This window comes from Schistocerca serialis, chromosome 6 (assembly GCF_023864345.2).
Source record: "Schistocerca serialis cubense isolate TAMUIC-IGC-003099 chromosome 6, iqSchSeri2.2, whole genome shotgun sequence".
Lineage (NCBI taxonomy): Eukaryota > Metazoa > Arthropoda > Insecta > Orthoptera > Acrididae > Schistocerca > Schistocerca serialis.
The window spans coordinates 232,640,454-232,662,081 of record NC_064643.1 but is presented as its reverse complement, the minus strand read 5'-3'; the positions used below and the strand labels follow the sequence as shown (position 1 = coordinate 232,662,081).

General features: G+C 42.7%; 1 protein-coding gene across 1 annotated transcript in view; it reads right to left on the bottom strand.

Annotated features, from left to right (window-relative positions):
* Window positions 1-247: 247 nt before the first annotated feature.
* Window positions 248-21,628, bottom strand: part of LOC126484797 (transmembrane protease serine 9-like) — a 48,664-nt gene continuing 27,283 nt past the window's right edge. Inside the window, exons 4-5 of the mRNA XM_050108393.1 lie at window positions 13,906-14,255; window positions 248-649 (exon numbers count right to left, since the gene is read on the bottom strand). Of these exons, the coding sequence (XP_049964350.1) occupies window positions 248-649; window positions 13,906-14,255 (752 nt within the window). The remainder of the gene's footprint in view (window positions 650-13,905; window positions 14,256-21,628) is intronic.

The following is a 21,628-nucleotide window of genomic DNA, read 5'->3' as shown; positions in this document are numbered from 1 at the left end:
TGAGTACAGATGGAAGCTGGCATAAGCTGTCGATTGGATTTATGGAGCATGGTCTGCAAACTCTGCGCTTATTGCACCGAGAAAAAGAATGTATCTTTGATAGTAACAGTATTGACATCAAACAACACAAATGCAACAGGATCAGTAACATGAAGATATGGTAAATGAAGAGATGTAAATTATTCGATTAGTAGATGTGTCTTTCATAAATGGCAATGAAAATATAAGGTAGACACTGTTATTGTAGTTACACTCCGGTAGTGTTGGTAACCCAAGAGCGAAGTTCGCCGACGTTTGTGAACACGGCGCCGCTCTCCTGGCACGGAGTATTTCCCCAGGACACGATGCCGATCTGCGTCGAACCACTGACGAGCGGACCGCCAGAGTCCCCATCGCAGGTGGACTTGCCTGCTTCACCGGCGCACACCATCCGCTTCGTCACCATGTTGACGCCTAAGAAGGTATCCTGGCAAGTAGTGCGGTCAATGACATTGATGTCCACCTTCTGCAGGACTGTCGGGGCGCTGCCACCGCTGGCTATCCGTCCCCAGCCCGTCACAGTAACTGCAAGGCCACTCGGAGGGTCGTATCCAGCCTCTGGAAGGCTCACTGGCTGCACGTTTGACCCCAGCGGGAACGGCTCAGCAGGCTGTGAAAGTAGACACCGCTGCTCAGTTAACTTACCAGTGCCCATACCTCCCAACACTTTACTACAGAAATGACACTGACAGCAATATTCGAGTGTCACTTAAAAGCTATTCCCTGAAAGAGAAGGATGTACTGGTGTGTGTGTGTGTGTGGTGGTGGGGGCGCGGGGGCGGGGGGGGGGGGGAGTTGGGGAGGGGGGGAGAATGCGGGAGGGGAAGTTTCGACAAGTACCTGTTTTATTCAGGCTTGCAACACACCGTATTATCCTCCACTCTTTTGGTTACAAAATCCTATTGTTCAATATAATCTCCATGCATTGCGACGGTTTTACACCACCATACTTAGAGGGCCTGTATGCCCGCATGGTACCACTCTCCTGGACGACGTCACAGCCAGCGTCTTTCTGGATCAATAACCTCTACATCATCAAAGTACTGCTTCCCGAGGAGTATATCCATCATTGGGCCAAACGGATAGAAGTCGCAAGATCCGAGGTCCGCGCTGCAGAGTGGATGAGGAGTAACAGTCCAAGAAGTTGCTGTTACTTACTCGTGGCCTACACCACTGTAGTGAGGCATGTTTAGACATAGTTTTAAAATTTTGACTATATCTGTAACGAATCAAGAGGGAAAATGTTTTAGTTGTGGTTTCAACGTCTTGGCTAGAGCGATGTCGCTCATATCTTCCTTTTAACCACATGTAAGGTAACAGTTTCTTCTGAAGAAGGCGATCCTAGTTCGCGCTGGAAACTAGTTAAGGAATGTTAAATTCTGTTTGCAGCCGGTTGGCTGAAAGTTTGTAACACTGTAATTAATTACGGTTGCTGAGAACAGCCACGTTCAAAATATTCAGTCCAAGAAAGTTTAGTGCGCTCCTCTCTGGCACGCAGACTTGTGTAAGGCCTTGTACTGTCATGGAAAAGGACAAGATCGGTTGCGTTTTTATGATGACGAATACCCTGAAGTTGTTTATTCCGCTTTCTGAGAGTAGCACACTACATTTCAGAGTTCATCATTGCACCGTGAGGGAGGACATAAAAATGAATAACTTATTTGGAGAAGACCGTTGCCATGAGTTCAGTTTTTTCCTTGCTTAGTTAGTTGTATGTTTAGAAAATGGCCCAAAATACAATGTCAACACACACATTGGACACAAGACAGTGTAGAACCATATCACAGAAAGTGAATACATCATAAATCAAGAAGAAAGAAGTAGTAAGCCAAACCTCAATGCAGCTTTGACGAGAGAAATAGTTGTAGAAAAAATAAGATGCGTAATAAAGCAAACCAAAAACAAAATATTGACAGGAATAAAAAGTGAATAAGAAAAACCTCCAAAAAATAAAGAACATTCTTAGAAACAACGGGGAACTCATTCCGAGATCAAATGCAGCACCGTGACAATAAGAAAATGATCAATATAAGTACAAAACCTTAAAATTTCTAGAAGACAGTAACATAACAAAGCTAACCAGCGACGCAACAGAAAGATACCAGAAAAACCCACCAACACTTCTAAAAGGTGCCTCACGCATATACACAAAACAGAAAGTGAAACGGCTGAAACAAAAGAATTCCCTAGCATTCACAGTGAACAGCCTACTACAACTCCACAAGGAGGGCATTCCGATACGCCCCGTTGTTAATTTCAGAAGTGCACCAGCATTTCATTTAGCCAGAGAAATGTACACAAACTTACAGAAACTTAACATATAGACAAATGACAGAAGCATACACAACACCGAAGAGCTGATACAAAAAATCAAAGACATCAACATACCCATAAAAGCCATGCTAACACCATTTGACATCACGAACATGTACACCAGTATCCCCACCACAGAAAGCATCAAAATCAGCAAAAAAACAATCAGAAATGTTCAAATGTGTGTGAAATCTTATGGGACTTCATTGCTAAGGCCATCAGTCCCTAAGCTTACACACTACGTAACCTAAATTATCCTAAGGACAATCACACACACCCATGCCCGAGGGAGGACTTTAAAGTCCGCCGGGTCCAGCTGCAAACAATCAGAACAGGCAGATATTCCCAAGTCCCACATAAAAGAAATAGCTAGATTTGTAAAACTAATCACAGAGCGAAACTACTTCTTATTTGACAGTCAGTTATACACACACTCCGAGCAAATGTTTTTCTCAATCACATTGAAAATAAAGTATTTGAAACAACAGTAAGACTCACCGAATACCAGATAATATATTGGTATCGTTGTGTAGATGACATCATATGCCTCCACATTAAAATCCCAGCCGCATCCACCAACTCCACAGTGACATAAACAAAGTCCAACCAAAAATAAAAATCACCATAGAAACAAAAAAGACAAAATATTATATTTCCTTGACCTCACAATATACAGACTCAACGACGAATACCAGTCCTCCGTATTCAGGAAAGTGACCACCACCATCACAGCCATTCACAAACATTCTGATCATCCAATTGCGCACAAACTAGCCAGTTTCTAATATATGCTGCACAGACTGAGCAAAACTCCACTCACTGACAACAACTATAACAATGAGTTACAAACAATGAGACAAATAGCTGCAGAGAAAGGATACGATACAAACGCTATAGATAAACAGAACCACAAAAAAAAATTAGGAAGGACACCCGATACACGAAAACAAAATCTTTCTCACCAACTTACAAACACACAGAAAACACATGAGCACATATGAACATGAAACAGCCACAACAACAAACAAGTGGTTCATTCTCATGTACAACAACAAAGCAACCAAAGAATAGGCAACATACTAAAAAAAACAAGGCCTAAAAATTACCTACATGATAGACAACTCAATGCAGAGAAAATTATTGGCTCTGTGCACTATGGGACTTAACTTCTGAGGTCATCAGTCCCCTAGAACCTAGAACTACTTAAACGTAACTAACCTAAGGACATCACACATATCCATGCCCAAGGCAGGATTACAACCTGCAACCGTAGCGGTCGCGCGGTTCCAGACTGTAGCGCCTAGAACCGCTCGGCCACTCTGGCCGGCAGAGAAAATTGAGGACAACCAACACAAGCACAGAGAAACACAACACATTTGGTTCTTACTAATTAACATGTCAGTACTGCAAATCAGTTTATATAGGACAGACAAGGAGAAACTTTAATACCAGATACAACTGAACACAGAAACATTAAAAAGTAAGAGCTGTCATTCCACATTCGCTGAACACCTTATGGACAACAAACATGTCCCTACAGACATCAATACTGACTTGAAACTTCTGAAATCCAGCAACAGTCCCCCACAAAAAACTAATAACTAGAAAAAAGCTATCAAATATAAAAAGCAACAGGTGAAGGAAAGCAAATAATGAATGAAAACACAGTTCTCTGCAATGGATCTCTGTTCTCTGCCTTCAAAGAATTATAACACCGACGTACAGAACCGCCTCCCCCCCCCCCCTAAATCACCACACGCACACACACACACACACACACACACACACACACACACACACACACATACATCCCTGAAAGATTCGAAACAACTGCCAGGAACACCTTCAACTGTTCCACTGTCCGCCATCTTCTTTTTACAGCTGGTAAATTGTGAAACAGTGGCAGTGACAGCTCGAAATACATTTCTAGTAGCACTATTCTTACGATAGCAGGTTTGGATGGACCTTCATTCACTGCCTGCAGCAATTCATGTCTGGAAGCAGTTTTGATTCACAAGCCCTTAAAAGCGTCTCCTGCAAGTCTTATTCACGTTTTCTTTCGAGCACAGTTTTGACTTCGAGTCTCGTGGCCACGTGCGTTACATCACTGCTTGCTGACACTTTGACCGCTCCACCGCGCGAAACTCCAACAAATCCAGCTCCTTCACGCACCGTGTGGCTTTGGGCACGGCCAAACGTGGTTACGTCTTTTTGCCACTCTGTCACGTCGTTACATTTACGCATATTTACGTGCAATATCAGCTTGAAAGATGAATGTTCCAATGATTGCTGTTCCGTTCTACTCCTACAGAGGGAATGCGAGCGGGGTCGGACGTGTAACATGATCGCTGCGCCATCTACAAAGGCTTAAGGATTCGTGTGTGCGTGTGCACTGGGCTGGCAAATTTTTTGTCAAGGAGCTTACGTTCCTCAGCTTTGTATGCGCCCGCACCGGTACCAGGGACCATTCAATCTTGCGATAGGTGGCAGTTACAGGGTTTTGGCTCATGATTGTACCAATAGTCTCAAATTTCTGAAGTACAAAGCTCCTATAAAATACTCTCGGCAAGCTTAGTGCGCCTAATTAGAGTAAAAAAAGAAAAAAAGGATGTTACTTGTTGTAGATTCACTTAAGTCGATCCTATCCTCAGAAAACGGAAGGAAGTATTACAGGACCTGTTGAATGGTAAGTCATCCGAGCACATCCTGTGGACTGACGAGGAGAATAGAGCAAGTGCCATAACGCCATTTCCCAGAAACGTCGCTCAGTGGAAGAGAAGTCAAACTGAGCGAACAAGTGTCTCGGCTTACCCGTACATACTCGACCGTTTCTGAGAAAACGACGGTCAAAGTAGTCGACGTAATATAGATGCCTTGTAGAGCTACAGCTCTGCCGAAATGGTGCAGAGTGGCTAGCGTTGCGCCCAGTGTTGGGAACCATATTATAATTTTCCATTATTTTATTTGTTTCAGTAATATACCAACGACAGTATAAATGTTTGTTATCAAGTTAGAGCGTAAAATGACCCTCAGTTTATTGCAAAATTACTTTGATTTTCACAATATACACTCCTCGAAATTGAAATAAGAACACCGTGAATTCATTGTCCCAGGAAGGGGAAACTTTATTGACACATTCCTGGGGTCCGATACATCACATGATCACACTGACAGAACCACAGGCACATAGACACAGGCAACAGAGCATGCACAATGTCGGCACTAGTACAGTGTATATCCACCTTTCGCAGCAATGCAGGCTGCTATTCTCCCATGGAGACGATCGTAGAGATGCTGGATGTAGTCCTGTGGAACGGCTTGCCATGCCATTTCCACCTGGCGCCTCAGTTGGACCAGCGTTCGTGCTGGACGTGCAGACCGCGTGAGACGACGCTTCATCCAGTCCCAAACATGCTCAATGGGGGACAGATCCGGAGATCTTGCTGGCCAGGGTAGTTGACTTACACCTTCTAGAGCACGTTGGGTGGCACGGGATACATGCGGACGTGCATTGTCCTGTTGGAACAGCAAGTTCCCTTGCCGGTCTAGGAATGGTAGAACGATGGGTTCGATGACGGTTTGGATGTACCGTGCACTATTCAGTGTCCCCTCGACGATCACCAGTGGTGTACGGCCAGTGTAGGAGATCGCTCCCCACACCATGATGCCGGGTGTTGGCCCTGTGTGCCTCGGTCGTACGCAGTCCTGATTGTGGCGCTCACCTGCACGGCGCCAAACACGCATACGACCATCATTGGCACCAAGGCAGAAGCGACTCTCATCGCTGAAGACGACACGTCTCCATTCGTCCCTCAATGCACGCCTGTTGCGACACCACTGGAGGCGGGCTGCACGATGTTGGGGCGTGAGCGGAAGACGGCCTAACGGTGTGCGGGACCGTAGCCCAGCTTCATGGAGACGGTTGCGAATGGTCCTCGCCGATACCCCAGGAGCAACAGTGTCCCTAATTTGCTGGGAAGTGGCGGTGCGGTCCCCTACGGCACTGCGTAGGATCCTACGGTCTTGGCGTGCATCCGTGCGTCGCTGCGGTCCGGTCCCAGGTCGACGGGCACGTGCACCTTCTGCCGACCACTGGCGACAACATCGATGTACTGTGGAGACCTCACGCCCCACGTGTTGAGCAATTCGGCGGTACGTCTACCCGGCGTCCCGCATGCCCACTATACGCCCTCGCTCAAAGTCCGTCAACTGCACATACGGTTCACGTCCACGCTTTCGCGGCATGCTAACAGTGTTAAAGACTGCGATGGAGCTCCGTATGCCACGGCAAACTGGCTGACACTGACGGCGGCGGTGCACAAATGCTGCGCAGCTAGCGCCATTCGACGGCCAACACCGCGGTTCCTGGTGTGTCCGCTGTGCCGTGCGTGTGATCATTGCTTGTACAGCCCTCTCGCAGTGTCCGGAGCAAGTATGGTGGTTCTGACACACCGGTGTCAATGTGTTCTTTTTTCCATTTCCAGGAGTGTATGTGTCTCTGGTACTTTCAAGGGTAGAAATCTTTTTAAATTCTCATGTTCCATTCTTTTATCAATACTTATATTAATACCTATATTTCACCTTTATCTATATTCTTGAGGAAGAAATGGTGCATTTCCTTGCACGATACCGATCGTAGCAACATTCGAAAAAAAAAAGAAACATCATCATTAACATTGATGAAGGTCTCACACGTCGGTAATAATGGCGCGGCAGACCACGCGTAGTGGACCACATTACCGCAACTATTGCTTGTAATTAATTATGAATTAAAATTTATGTGTAATGGTGTGTAATTCCTGTAGTTATTTTATTATATAGTGGCAAACGTATATGTAGGAATCATCTACGGAGATGGGCAGGTAAATGAAGAACAAAAATAAATACAATAATCGGGCTTAGAACACGGGACGCAAAAGTGTGACGTCGCGATGCTAGCCACGGCGTCCACAGCTTCCGTTAGACTATTCACTCCCTAAAAGGCGTCTGAAGTACTTCGATAACTTGGACCGCTATTTTCTCAGAAATGGCCGTGTGCTTACAAACAAGCCGAGAGATGCATTCACTCACTTTGACCCTTCTTCCGCTGAGCGAAGTTTCTGGGAAACCGAGTTGTGGCTCCTGCCGCGTTCTCCTCATTATAGCAAGCCAAGTGAAGATGGAATTATTGAGCAAATTCTGCAGTGAGGTTTTCGATATACGTAGATTTAAATTTAAGGACAACATAATATCCAAAGTGAAGGAATTGTGACTCTTTAGAAACAAAAGAGCGCATAACCGAGGAAGCAGCTAAATGTAATAAAGAGAGCATGTTTTGTCTAAAGAAATGTGCTAGTATAGAATACGGCCGCCAGCCTGCGGAAGGAATATCTGAAAACGTACTTTTGCAGCACAGTATTGTGTAGAGGTGGATCACGGACTACAGGACAAACAGGAAGAAAATTTTAATCGTATGATATAAGGTAAGTGGTGCCCTGAAGGATGCCAAAAATTAAGGAGCTGATAATAAGGGAGATGTAATCGGCGAGGAAAGGAAGACATGGAAAACACTGACCAGCAGGAAAGACAGGAACGTGAGAAATTTGTTGAAACGTCTGGCAATAACTTCCATTATGCTAGAGGAAGATAACTGAGAAAACCTTCGGCAGATGAATATACTTTGATACATGCAAAAAAACGTTGAACAGGTTGTGGGCAAGTGCTACTCCGGCAAAAAGAGATGGACATGGGGACAAAGCCTTGTCAGGCTCCAACAAATCGGTCTGAAAACTGACTACACTAAAGGGAAAGTGATAACTACTCATCATTCGAAGTGGGCATAGACACGAACGGGAAACAATGAATAGCGTAATACACTCCGAATCTGTTGGTGTCCATAATGGTGAAACTCTAAACTGGACGCAAGAGATTGTACAACTTCTGAAGCAGATGGCGTCAACGAATTTTGATCTACACTTATATCAGCCAATGACTGTTTGATATTTCTGTCATAGTTAGCGACTTATGAAGAAAATATTACTATCGCGAAAGCGAGCAGCAAGGTAAAAGGGTAGCGTTTAGGCAAAGAAAACTAATAGGCGTTTTTGCAAGGAATCAGACATTCAAAGTAGACTTTCGTGTTAGCGAAATTTTTTGCTCACAAGACATTACAAATTCTTGAGGGCTAGTAATGTCCACAGCCACAACACCACAATTTACAGTTACCTTCGGTACTCAGTTTTAAAAGTTGTCCTTGACTCAAAAGGGCTTCAGTTTGTAGCCACAAATATATTTGACCATTTTTGTATAATACGTAATGTCTGACTAGTTTTTAATCTAATCTTATACAATTTCCTGTGGACAGCACCCGCTATTCCGTTGACGAATATTTCACTAAACAATGGTAAAACGTCAAGTATATCATATACGGATTCCTAAATTGGATTTCGCTTGGACGAAGAGTTACATTCTAATTTTCCTTGAACTCAAGCCGCTCTGTCGTTTAGTACTCTGTAATGGGCATCGTGAAGCCGTACACAGAATCAAATCGTCTGCACATAACATGTACGCCGAGTCGTTCCACATCAACACCAAAAATGGATCAGACAGAGGGAAGCGTGATTTAAACAATGTTGCTTTCCAAGACACAATATGAGCATCGTACTCATAGGGAATATCATTTATGTCAACCTTTACAGTTCATCAGTGTACGACACATAAAATGTATTTATTTATATTCACCATTAAATTTTAATATTACCTGTGTGAAGAGTAACTGAAAATATTGTCTATAAAATACGTTAACAATGATAATTCCTCATACAGTTACATCAGGCACATTTCTTTCCAAATACGAAATTAGAAAACGTCGAAGCTTAAGTCATTAAATTACAAAAGTTATATTTGCAAAACTATGGAAGAGACCTAAAACAGGATAGATAGTTAAGCCCTGAAACAAATGCGCCATATGAAGCACCAAGTTACTCCCAGTAAGTCTTTTATACATAGAACCAAAGATAGTGGATAAGTTTTTAATGAGTTGTGATTCTCCAACAGAAAGGGGTTTCCACTCAATGGTCTGAAGATGACCACAGCAGTGGTCGAAACCGGTCACCTTATAAAATAAATTGTGATCAAGACTGTTTTTAATAGTAATTATTTACAATTTTATTGATCACTGCTGTTCCCATAATGCATTCAAAAGTAAAGTTTTTAATAAATCAAGTAATGCACTTCATAGACTCCAGATATCTCCATAAAACTCAATGCGGTTTCACCTGACAAACAGACACGACTGACGTGTTATTGAGAACAAAAAATTTGTATTTAGCAGTCTCACTGCCATAATGTGTATAATCATGGTGATGTACAAGGGACCTCTGGCGCAGCTTGGTGGCCTAATATTTTAAAAACGTAGCGTGAGTTTTAACGTCCTGAAAATCCGTACAACGAGACATGCATCTTTTTTAGCAAAAGAACTCCAACATTAACCGTCAACAACTTTCTAACAGACAAAACAGCAGCCAAAGCATGTCCAGTAGGCTCTTGTTGCGGTCCAAGTCTATCGAATATCACCAGCTGCAACATAGACGCGAATATAGACAGTGGACTAGTTACCTTCAAGTATTTTTTCCTTACTCCAGTCTTTGATCACAATATAAAGTCCTTCGACGATGACCGGTTTGAGTCAGTAATGACCATCTTCATATCTGTTCTACAATTACGGCTTTATCACATTAGGACATGGTGTAGAACAGATCTGAAGATGGTCATTACTGACTCAAACCGGACATCGTCGAAGGACTTTATATTGTGATCAAAGACTGCAATAAAAAAACCTTTGTATACCGAATATATTGTGTAACTTACGGCTAACCTTGCCTCAAACAAGATATTCCCTCACATTTCCTTTTGTGGATGGTCGAATTCTAATAATAAAAGGAAAAGCGGAAAAACGCTCCACCAAACCACACCTTCAAGTTGTATGCACTGCTTTGACACTAGTAATTTATGTAGTTCTCCTATCAGCGGAGCTATGCAGCAGAACAGTAGCTTAGATTAACGAACTAACAACCACTAATTTCTTTCAAAATGAAGCGGCAAATTTCTAAAAGAAACCACTAAAATATGTCATTTTAATAGTCACAGTTACACTCGACTGTAAAAGCAGATAATTTCGAAATCTGTAGTAAAAATGGTTCAAATGGCTCTAAGCACTATGGGAATTAATATCTGAGGTAATCAGTCCCCTAGACTTAGAACTACGTAAACCTAACTAACCTAAGGACATCACTCACATCTATGGCCGAGGGAGGATTGGAACCTGCAACCGTAGCAGCCAATGGTTCCGGTCTGAAGCGCCTAGAACCGCTCGACCACAGCGGCCAGCCAAATCTATAGTAAAAGTATGTCATCTCTCGCTTATACACAATAGTAAATAAACTGCGTCATTTACTTGTAACAACGGAGTGAGATTACAACTCGGAAATCACCTGCTGTAGCGAAAGGATTGCACCTTGGTGTATGAAAACTGTAGGTACATCACAGCGCAGCCGCAGTACATGCAAATCTACAGCAGGAGTCCACAGTCTTTGACTGTGAAGTTCCAGAGGAGAGGATCCGAGGAGCCTATTGAACTAATTTTTCTTCGATATTGGATGAGGGCTTCTCTATAGTCAAGACAAGCATAAGTTCTCATCATGATACCTACACTATTATTTCTACAGGGCCTATTCTGGATCTACTTTTGGACAAAAGGAAGGAAGATTAGGATTTATCTATCGACTGGAGACGAAAGCTCTCAAGTAAGAGCTCATGCTCTGAGTGGGGAACGATGGAGAACAAACAGCTCCGTAGCTTTTCAAGAAACCATCCCGGAACTGCAAAAAGCGATTAAGAAAATTTTGGAAAACCTGAATCTAGGATTAAAGCGAATGCTATTCCAGAGTGATACTAATGGCCACCTCCTTTGGATTACTTTCGGAAGCTATCTGATAATCAGCCAACGCTGTCTCAAGACAAGGCACCAAATGACTGTTGAATTTAATTTTATTACAATCAAATAGAGAATCTTGGATCGTCTACCGCTTATCGCTTGAACTAAGTTATGAACTAAATAAGAGTACATAATTTTCTTATATAGATTCGTATACATTTCAACAATTGAACGTGGAGGAATCCCTGAACACCTGATCCAAGTCACAAAAAGCCTGTGTTTGAACACCAGAAGGAGAACTGACGCAGGTGAAGAGATAATACCTGAAATACAAATTAATCAAGGAATAAAATAATAGTGTAGCTTTTCACGAATATTAGTCAATCTCTATTTAGACGACATGCTCAGGAAATTTATAAGTGAGTTAGAACACCATGAAGTATGAATATTGGGAGGAGAAAATATATTAACACGATGTTATTCGCGGATTTTGAAGTTATCATACAAGACAGCGATAATAAATTACAGATTGCATTACTCGTAAACAGTCAGAGGTGGAGATGTGGTTAGCGCAGTAGACTCGCTTTCGGGAGGACGACGGTTCTATCCCACGCCAGCCATTAGCATTTACGTGTTCCGTGATATCCCCAAATCGCTCCAGGAAAATTCCGGCATTGTTCCTTTGAAAGGACACGTCTGATTTCCTTCTCCATTCTTGACGCAATCCAGAAGAAGAAGAAGAAGAAGATACAGTTGAAGTGCATTTTAACCGAAGCAAGATCTTTATATCTTTTACTCTTGTTTACATATAGATGTATCCCTGAATCTCTAACGCTATGAAACTGTTTGGATCATAAATAAATATTTATCATAAAGCTGAGACGGCTTTTTCCATCATCATCTGTAAATACGCCTTGCCATAAATAATATACTCTATGCGTCATTCATCGACTAGACGAACGGTCTCAGGCAGCACCTGATGAAGATCCGAATAACGTTGTCGAAATATCGAGCATGAACGGCACTGATATCGTTCAGATTCCCGACAGCTCAAGACGTCAAATACTCTGAATGTTAACTACGAAAATTTGAACCACATATGACAGTACTTCGATAATCAGTAGTGTTGATGTTCTATACTGTCGTGTTTGCTGTTCCTGTGTGAGATTCGTTATCTCACACTTGATGTAACCTTCGGACTCCTATCTGAAAAACTCTAGCCAACTGCAGGCGAGTGGCCGAGCGGTTCTAGGCGCTACTGTCTGGAGCTGCGCGACCGCTACGGTCGCAGGTTCGAGTCCTGCCTCGGGCATGGATGTGTGTGATGTCCTTAGGTTAGTTAGGTTTAAGTAGTTCTAAGTTTTAGGGGACTGATGACCTCAGACATTAAGTCCCATAGTGCTCAGAGCCACTTGAACCAACTGCAGGCCACTACCTGTTTCTGTCGCTGGGATGTTAGAATTTATTATAAAGAGAGAATATTTCTATAACGCAAAAACAAGTCCAAACAAAATCGATTCTTCGTATGTAATCATAATCCAGCTAGACTAATTTTCCGTCCGAGACTCATCTACTTAGCAGTACCTCTAGAAGGAAAACAAGAGGGTGATTAACTGAAGAAACGGAGAGCCGAGAATGAGTGGTAATATTTCTCACAAATGCAAGGAAGACTGGTGTTTACGATGCTATTGAGCACAACGTTGTTAAACATGGAGAAAGACATCATGATGAGCATGTAAAACATCAATGTTATTTTCAGCTGCGCGGGATTAGCCGAGCGATCTAGGGCGCTGCAGTCATGGACTGTGCGGCTGATCCCGGCGGAGGTTCGAATCCTCCCTCGAGCATGTGTGTGTGTGTGTTTGTTCTTAGGATAATTTAGGTTAAGTAGTGTGTAGGCTTAGGGACTGATGACCTTAGCAGTTAAGTCCCATAAGATTTCACACACATTTGAACATTTTTTGTTATTTTCAAAGGAAACATTCAAACATATTCCTTGATTATAACATATTCCTCAACGATTTAAGAAAACAGAGGAAAAGCTACACGTATCAGTATGAGCATATGTGGTTTCTAGCTCCAGTCTTACCGTATCCCAACCTAGTGCCTGGACGATTGTGTTTTGTCCTTCACTTTATGTAACGAATGTCTACCCCCGATTAAAACTTACTTTTTTCCTGCATGGTGGATTCCGACTCAAATTAACTGCAGCATGACAGCAACAGCTGCGAAAAGTAGAAATAATCCTTCTGAACACGGTGAAGACCCGAGAAAATCGCCAAAACGTTGCATAAAAGAGTGTCTGCTGATGAAAAACAACGATTCCAGTAGGAACAACTCATACTGCATTGCATGTTATGTTATCAAAAAAACGGAGAGAGTTACTGAATTAATAACTGTTAGATTTACAGTTAAATGGACTCACTTATTAAACCATTCCGAGCTATTATACCGAGACCAAAAGAATTTCATGTAAAAACCCAACGTTTTGTCCCCGCCTGCGGAGGATACTTTCTTGGATGGTTCTTTGTAGGGCTGAAAGAATATTTTCCTCCTAGGAATTTATTTGAGCACCGCATAAAATCATGGAATATTTTAATATCATTTACAATTAAGTGGCACAGGAAGTCTTGTCTCACCTGCAGCACTGCAATGTCGTAGTCAACGTTAATTGCGTAGTACAGTTTGTTTTTGATGGCCTGTGCAACATCGAGCACAGTTCCGCCACTGTTTCTGTACGAGGAGCCAGCACGCACGGTCAGCATTGACGCTGAGAGGCCGTCGATGCAGTGGGCGGCAGTCAGTGCCCAGTTGGAGCTGATGATGGAAGCGCCACACCTGAGGGAACCTTCGAAGATGACAGACAGCTGCCAGGGGTACTCCGTTATGGTGGTATCCGTGCCACCGACTAAGCGGTCCTCTCTCCTGGACCACAGCCTTAGAGAACTTGGCACCGCAAAAGCTGGCACCAGCAGGCACAATACGAACACTGAAAACCTCATCATCTCAGAACCATGTATCACACTGCTGGACACCAGCACCTCTTTACAACTACTGCAGCCGCCTTCGTTGTACCAGTGTTGATATCGTTGGCATGCACATGGCGTCAGCAACTGATCTCAAGGAGAAAATTTACGCAAGTACGTTGGTTCTTCCAGAGGATGAAACCCCTCCAGTGAAGGGTCGCATTACTGTGATCGTGATTATCAGCAGCATCTCTTCTGGATAACATATGCTTCGTAGTGGCGTCGTATGTTTCGTGACAACTTGTTCCTAAAGGAAACGCGAGTGCTGTTTCTAAATGAGACTGAGAGCGATAAGTAGGATTTAGTATCTCAACAAATGCAGAAAGTACTCTCATGCCATTTGACAAGCCGATCTTTGTACGCCCGTTTTATTCGATAAGATTAGAGTTTTAAGTACAGTGTTGCTCGTAATCTGGCAGCGTGCATAAAATAGCACACACGGAAACTTCTGTTTGAAACAATTATTACACACTGAAATTCCCCATTGACAGTAATACCAACGCTATGTGGAAAATCGAGAACTACAGTTACAGTAAGTATGAAGATTTCTTAGGACAAAATCTGGAGCCTTATTCGGTAAGAAGAGATACTGTAAGTTGTCAACGGGAAACACATCTACTCTGTTCCAGTATCAGCATGACAGAGGAACTGATTCTGTGCGTCCAAATCTCGCCAACAGGAAAGAAAATACTGGGACACGAATGCCAATACCAGAGAACAGAACTTGAGATTATCTCCAAGAGCGTACTGGTGCCAATGCAGGGCAATAAATGTTCTTATCGCGTTATATTGAGTAAAAGGCATCACTAATAAGAAAGCAGACCACCAAATCAAAGTCAAAAAACTCATACTGAAATGTGTGTTAGACAACAAAACAAGTCTGAAATTTTAAATTTTTTTCAATTGGTTTCTGAAAAATAGGTGGTTTTGAAAAATGTGTAATCCTGAATGCGAAAATTACGTTCTTGCGGTTTTATCTGGTCTCGATTTTTAATAAAATGATATATCAGACTTCACTGATTTAAGATATTACAATGAAATTAAAACAAGGTCAGCATTTTCATGGCTCTTTTATATTTTTCAGTCACATACTCAAATATTACAAATAGTGGTCTTAGCAAACGCAGAGTGCTCATCTAATTTTTTAAATTTATCTTTCTGTTTTCCTTCACTTTTACTGTCTCTCTTTAACATCGAACAATAGTCAGCCACCACTAGAAGAACAATGAAATAATGTAGAAATATTTTTTTATGCACTAGACATGTTACAAATTCCATATGAGGGTAATAAACTGAATTTATACTAAGTTGACAAAAGTTATGGGATACCTTCTAATATCGCGTTTGACCTCCTTTTTCCCTGCGTAGTGCAGCAGCGCCAAGTCTCATGGACTCAACAACTCGTTGTATGTCTCGAGCAGAAATACTGAGCCATTTTGCCTCTATAGCCGTCAATTACTGCGAAAGTGTTGCCGGTGTTGAGTTTTGAGCATGAATTGACCTCTAGTCCGCAGCTCGTGGTCGTGCGGTAGCGTTCTCGCTTCCCACGCCCGGGTTCCCGGGTTCGATTCCCGGCGGGGTTAGGGATTTTCTCTGCCTCGTGTTGACTGGGTGTTGTGTGCTGTCCTTAGGTTAGTTAGGTTTAAGTAGTTCTAAGTTCTAGGGGACTGATGACCATAGATGTTAAGTCCCATAGTGCTCAGAGCCATTTGAACCATTTGAATTGACCTCTCAGTTTAGTCCCATAAAAATTGGGTGGGATTCATGTCGGGCGATCTGGCTGGTCATATCATTCACTGTCCAGAATGTCCATCAGACCGATCGCGAACGACTGTGGCCCGATGACATGGCGCATTGTCATCCATACAAATTCCATCGTTGTTTGACAACATAAAACCCATGAATTGCTGAAAATCGTCTCGGAGTAGCCGAACATAACCGAGGATCCAGTCCATTCCACATAAACACAGCCTACACCATTAGAGAGCCACCACCAGTTTGTAGCCGGCCGAAGTGGCCGTGCGGTTAAAGGCGCTGCAGTCTGGAGCCGCAAGACCGCTACGGTCGCAGGTTCGAATCCTGCCTAGGGCATGGATGTTTGTGATGTCCTTAGGTTAGTTAAGTTTAACTAGTTCTAAGTTCTAGGGGACTAATGACCTCAGCAGTTGAGTCCCATAGTGCTCAGAGCCATTTGAACCAACCAGTTTGCACAGCGCCTTGTTGACAACCTGAGTCCATGGGTTAGTGGAGCCCGCGCCACATTCCAACCCTACCATCTGCTCTTACCAGCCTTACAAGGACTTGCCTGACCATTCCATCGTTTTCCAGCTGCCTAAGGTCCTATCGATATGGTCACGAGACCAGAAGAGGCACTGCAGACGATGTTGTGCTGTTAGCAGAGGCACTCGCGTCGGTCACGTGCTGGCGTATTCCATTAACGGCTAATTTCACCGCGTTATCCTAACATATACGTACGTCCCACATTGATATCAGCGATTATTTCACGCAGTACTGCTTGTGTGTTAGCACTGAAAAACCTACTCAACCGCCGCTGCTTTCTGTCGTTAAGTGAAGGCCGTGGTGACAGATAATGGCTGGTATTTGGTATTTTCGGCCCACCCTTGACACTGTGGGTTTCGGAATATTGAATTCTATAACGATTTACGAAATGGAATGTTCCATGCGTCTACCTCCAACTACCGTTCCCCTTTTATACGTTATGTACCCGATAAATCCACCATTTGTATATGTGTATATCGCTATCCCATGACTTTTTGTTACCTCAGTATATTTAAGAAATAATTAAGACACATGATCAAGGAAGAAAAAAAATTAGAAGCCGGCTAATCACAAGAAGAAATCCCTTGTGACAATGAAGATGCCATTCTTCAACCATCGTTGAATCGTCCCGATAATAATCCCTCCCAGTGATAAGATACGTCGTCTACAGAAAGACAGACACGCCAAGGAATCGTGGTTTCGTTACACGCAGTCGCCTGTGGGACTGTGTGCCATTACATGGTTTGTACTACTCCAAGTACAAAGGAAATGATGAAATGTGTAGTTTTACTTCCTTTTACCGTTTACAGCTCTCTATACTCCGAGTGCCGTTCGAGAGGTGTTCAGCAAGTAATTCTGAAAACACGCTGGTTTGATTCAAATTCCTAATACGCCACCGATTTTTCTAAAAAAAGCCGCCTTCGGGCCGTTACACTCTGATGGTATCAACTGTGTGTGTCCGAGTACTTCTAGTAGAATGATGGCGTTGACGCAACGTCGAAACTAGTAGCCAAATGAACATGAAATCTTAAGTACAGCTGGAGGAGTTTCATTTTTACTAAAACTTATACCAGCTGATCTCCCACCACTGTCCAATTTAAATATGGATGTACGAAGATTAATGTACAAATATTTACTGTCTTATCAGGATATTCTCTGCTATCTGTTCTTTGTGCAGTAATATTTGAACGAAAGGGAAGCAGCGGTTGGGAAGGGAGTAAGACAGGTTTGTAGCCACTCTCCGATGTTGTTCAATCTGTATATTGAGCAAGCAGTAAAGGAAGCAAAAGAAAAATTCGGAGTAGCTATTAGAATCCATGGAGAACAAATAAAAACTTTGAGGTTCGCCGATGACATTGTAATTCTGTCAGAGACAGCAAAGCACTTGGAAGAGCAGTAGAACGGAATGGACAGTGTCTTGAAAGGAGGATATAAGATGAACATCAACAAAAGCAAAACAAGGGTAATGGAATATAGACGAATTAAGTCGGGTGATGCTGAGAGAATTAGAGTAGGAATTGAGACACTTAAAGTAGTAAAGAAGATTTGCTATTTGGGGAGCAAATTAACTGATGATGGTCGAAGTAGAGAGGATATAAAATGTAGACTGGCAGTGGCAAGGAAAGCGTTTCTGAATAAGAGAAATTTGTTAACATCGAGTATAGATTTAAGTGTCAGGAAGTCGTTTTCTGAAATTATTTGTATGGAGTGTAGCCATGTATGGAAGTGAAACATGGACGATAACTAGTTTGGACAAGAAGAGAATAGAAGCTTTCGAAATGTGGTGCTACAGAAGAATGCTGAAGATTAGATGGGTAGACCACATAACTAATGAGGAGATACTGAATAGGATTGGGGAGAAGAGGAGATTGTGGCACAACTTGGCTAGAAGAAGGGATCGGTTGGTAGGACATGTTCTGAGGCATCAAGGGATCACCAATTTAGTATTGGAGGGCAGCGTGGAGGGTAAAAATCGTAGAGGGAGACCAAGAGATGAATACACTAAGCAGATTCAGAGGGATGTAGGCTGCAGTACGTACAGGGACACGAAGAGGCGTGCATAGGATAGAGTAGAGTGGAGAGCTGCATCAAACCAGTCTCAGGACTGAAGACCACAACAACAACAATGTGAAAGAACGGACAGAGGTCGGCGGGATACAAGCAGAGAAAATAATGTCATCGATATGAGTTGTTAACGTGCCTTCACACTAATGTTGATTAGGCTGTCTTGTTCTAATGATGTGTCTCATACTGTATAGCAATAATGCAGTGGAGTACGTTATAAGGGGAACCCCAATCAACGAGAGAAATTGAGGCGTTGGCGCACAGTATTCTGCTGTGAAACTGCGTTGGTAACAAGTGAACTTTTGTGAGCGAAAACTGCTGTTCCTCTGGCGACGTGTTTGTCATTGCTAATCGTATTGCATTACAACCCGGGAAAGCTGTATCTCGATAAAAAATAATATTGGATCATATTCAAGCAATGGTGCAGTTTCCGCGCTATTGCATAACTTGGACAACACATGCCTTCTTTGTAAGACCTGCCGTTGCAAGTGGAACCTAAAAAATATCACAGTTTGGGAAGAGTGTAGCAATCTGCAGCAAGGTCAGTGCCAAAGTTCACTATGATATCAACAGATTAAAGTATTCTTTTCAATAATTGGCTTTAATAAGCCTTCATTACATGCAGTATTATTTGTGGTAGTATTTCTTAAAACTGAGTAGCTAAGTTTTCTTCAGTTTGTGTGTTATATATACAGGGTGTTTCAAAAATGACCGGTATATTTGAAACGGCAATAAAAACTAAACGAGCAGCGATAGAAATACACCGTTTGTTGCAATATGCTTGGGACAACAGTACATTTTCAGGCAGACAAACTTTCGAACTTACAGTAGTTACAATTTTCAACAACAGATGGCGCTGCGGTCTGGGAAACTCCGTAGTACGATATTTTCCACATATCTACCATGTGTAGTAATAATATGGCGTAGTCTCTGAATGAAATTACCCGAAACCTTTGACAACGTGTCTGGCGGAATGGCTTCACATGCAGATGAGATGTACTGCTTCAGCTGTTCAATTGTTTCTGGATTCTGGCGGTACACCTGGTCTTTCAAGTGTCCCCACAGAAAGAAGTCACAGGGGTTCATGTCTGGCGAATAGGGAGGCCAATCCACGCCGCCTCCTGTATGTTTCGGATAGCCCAAAGCAATCACACGATCATCGAAATATTCATTCAGGAAATTAAAGACGTCGGCCGTGCGATGTGGCCGGGCACCATCTTGCATAAACCACGAGGTGTTCGCAGTGTCGTCTAAGGCAGTTTGTACCGCCACAAATTCACGAAGAATGTCCAGTTAGCGTGGTGCAGTAATCGTTTCGGATCTGAAAAATGGGCCAATGATTCCTTTGGAAGAAATAGCGCCCCAGACCAGTACTTTTTGAGGATGCAGGGACGATGGGACTGCAACATGGGGCTTTTCGGTTCCCCATATGCGCCAGTTCTGTTTATTGACGAAACCGTCCAGGTAAAAATAAGCTTCGTCAGTAAACCAAATGCTGCCCACATGCATATCGCCGTCATCAATCCTGTGCACTATATCGTTAGCGAATGTCTCTCGTACAGCAATGGTAGCGGCGCTGAGGGGTTGCCGCGTTTGAAGTTTGTATGGATAGAGGTGTAAACTCTGGCGCATGAGACGATACGTGGACGTTGGCTTCATTTGGACCGCAGCTGCAACACGGCGAACGGAAACTCGAGGCCGCTGTCGGATCACCTGCTGCACTAGCTGCGCGTTGCCCTCTGTGGTTGCCGTACGCGGTCGCCCTACCTTTCCAGCACGTTCATCCGTCACGTTCCCAGTCCGTTGAAATTTCTCAAACAGATCCTTTATTTTATCGCTTTTCGGTCCTTTGGTTACATTAAACCTCCGTTGAAAACTTCGTCTTGTTGCAACAACACTGTGTTCTAGGCGGTGGAATTCCAACACCAGAAAAATCCTCTGTTCTAAGGAATAAACCATGTTGTCTACAGCACACTTGCACATTGTGAACAGCACACGCTTACAGCAGAAAGACGACGTACAGAATGGCGCACCCACAGACTGCGTTGTCTTCTATATCTTTCACATCACTTGCAGCGCCATCTGTTGTTGAAAATTGTAACTACTGTAATTTCGAAAGTTTGTCCGCCTGAAAATGTACTGTTGTCCCAAGCATATTGCAACAAACGGTGTATTTCTATCGCTGATCGTTTAGTTTTTATTGCCGTTTCAAATATACCGGTCATTTTTGAAACACCCTATATTACTGAATAATAATTTCTTTCTAAAAGTTGGATTAACGCACTCTGTTCTGATTCTGAACAACTAATTCAATATAGCGTCCATTTTATAAACTGTGCTAAACCACACCCAATTTCCAGTGGTTCCTATGCAACTGGATGCTATAGCAAGTAGCAACATACGCTGAATAAAACATGTACACAAATTCTTGTTTAGCTTTGTTCTCGACAATATCTTCTAGCGTATATTATTGCAGTAGATCGAAGACTATGGGTGTTGTGCCACAACTTGATAATAGGGTAACGAGTATTTAGTGATCGTAACTGCAACAGTGACAACTGGTGGTACAAGTAAGGTAAATATTGTTTGGTAATCAAATAATTTGCAAGCCGCCACTTTGCACACTGTGTTTTCAGCACAACGCAAGCTAAGTAGTACATTCTTTATGAATTTGTCAATTGAATTAAGAGCCTTCAGATTATGCAAAATCCGTTGTTGTCATTTGTTTTTAAAAGTGCATGAAACAGCAAGGAATTCGTGCCTTCAGCACATTTACAATCAAAGGGTAATGTAATGTTATGAACCTTACTACGTTTAATCGTACTTTGTGTAATATTATTCTACGTATTGTGAAATGGCATGTTTTCAGGAACTCAGGTACCTATTTATGTGGTAACAAATCCTTAGGTTTCTCCCCTTGTCCAGCCATCTCAAAATGATTAGTCGTTAGTCAAGTCTGTTCCAATCCTCGCTATTGCCCACCAAATTATTA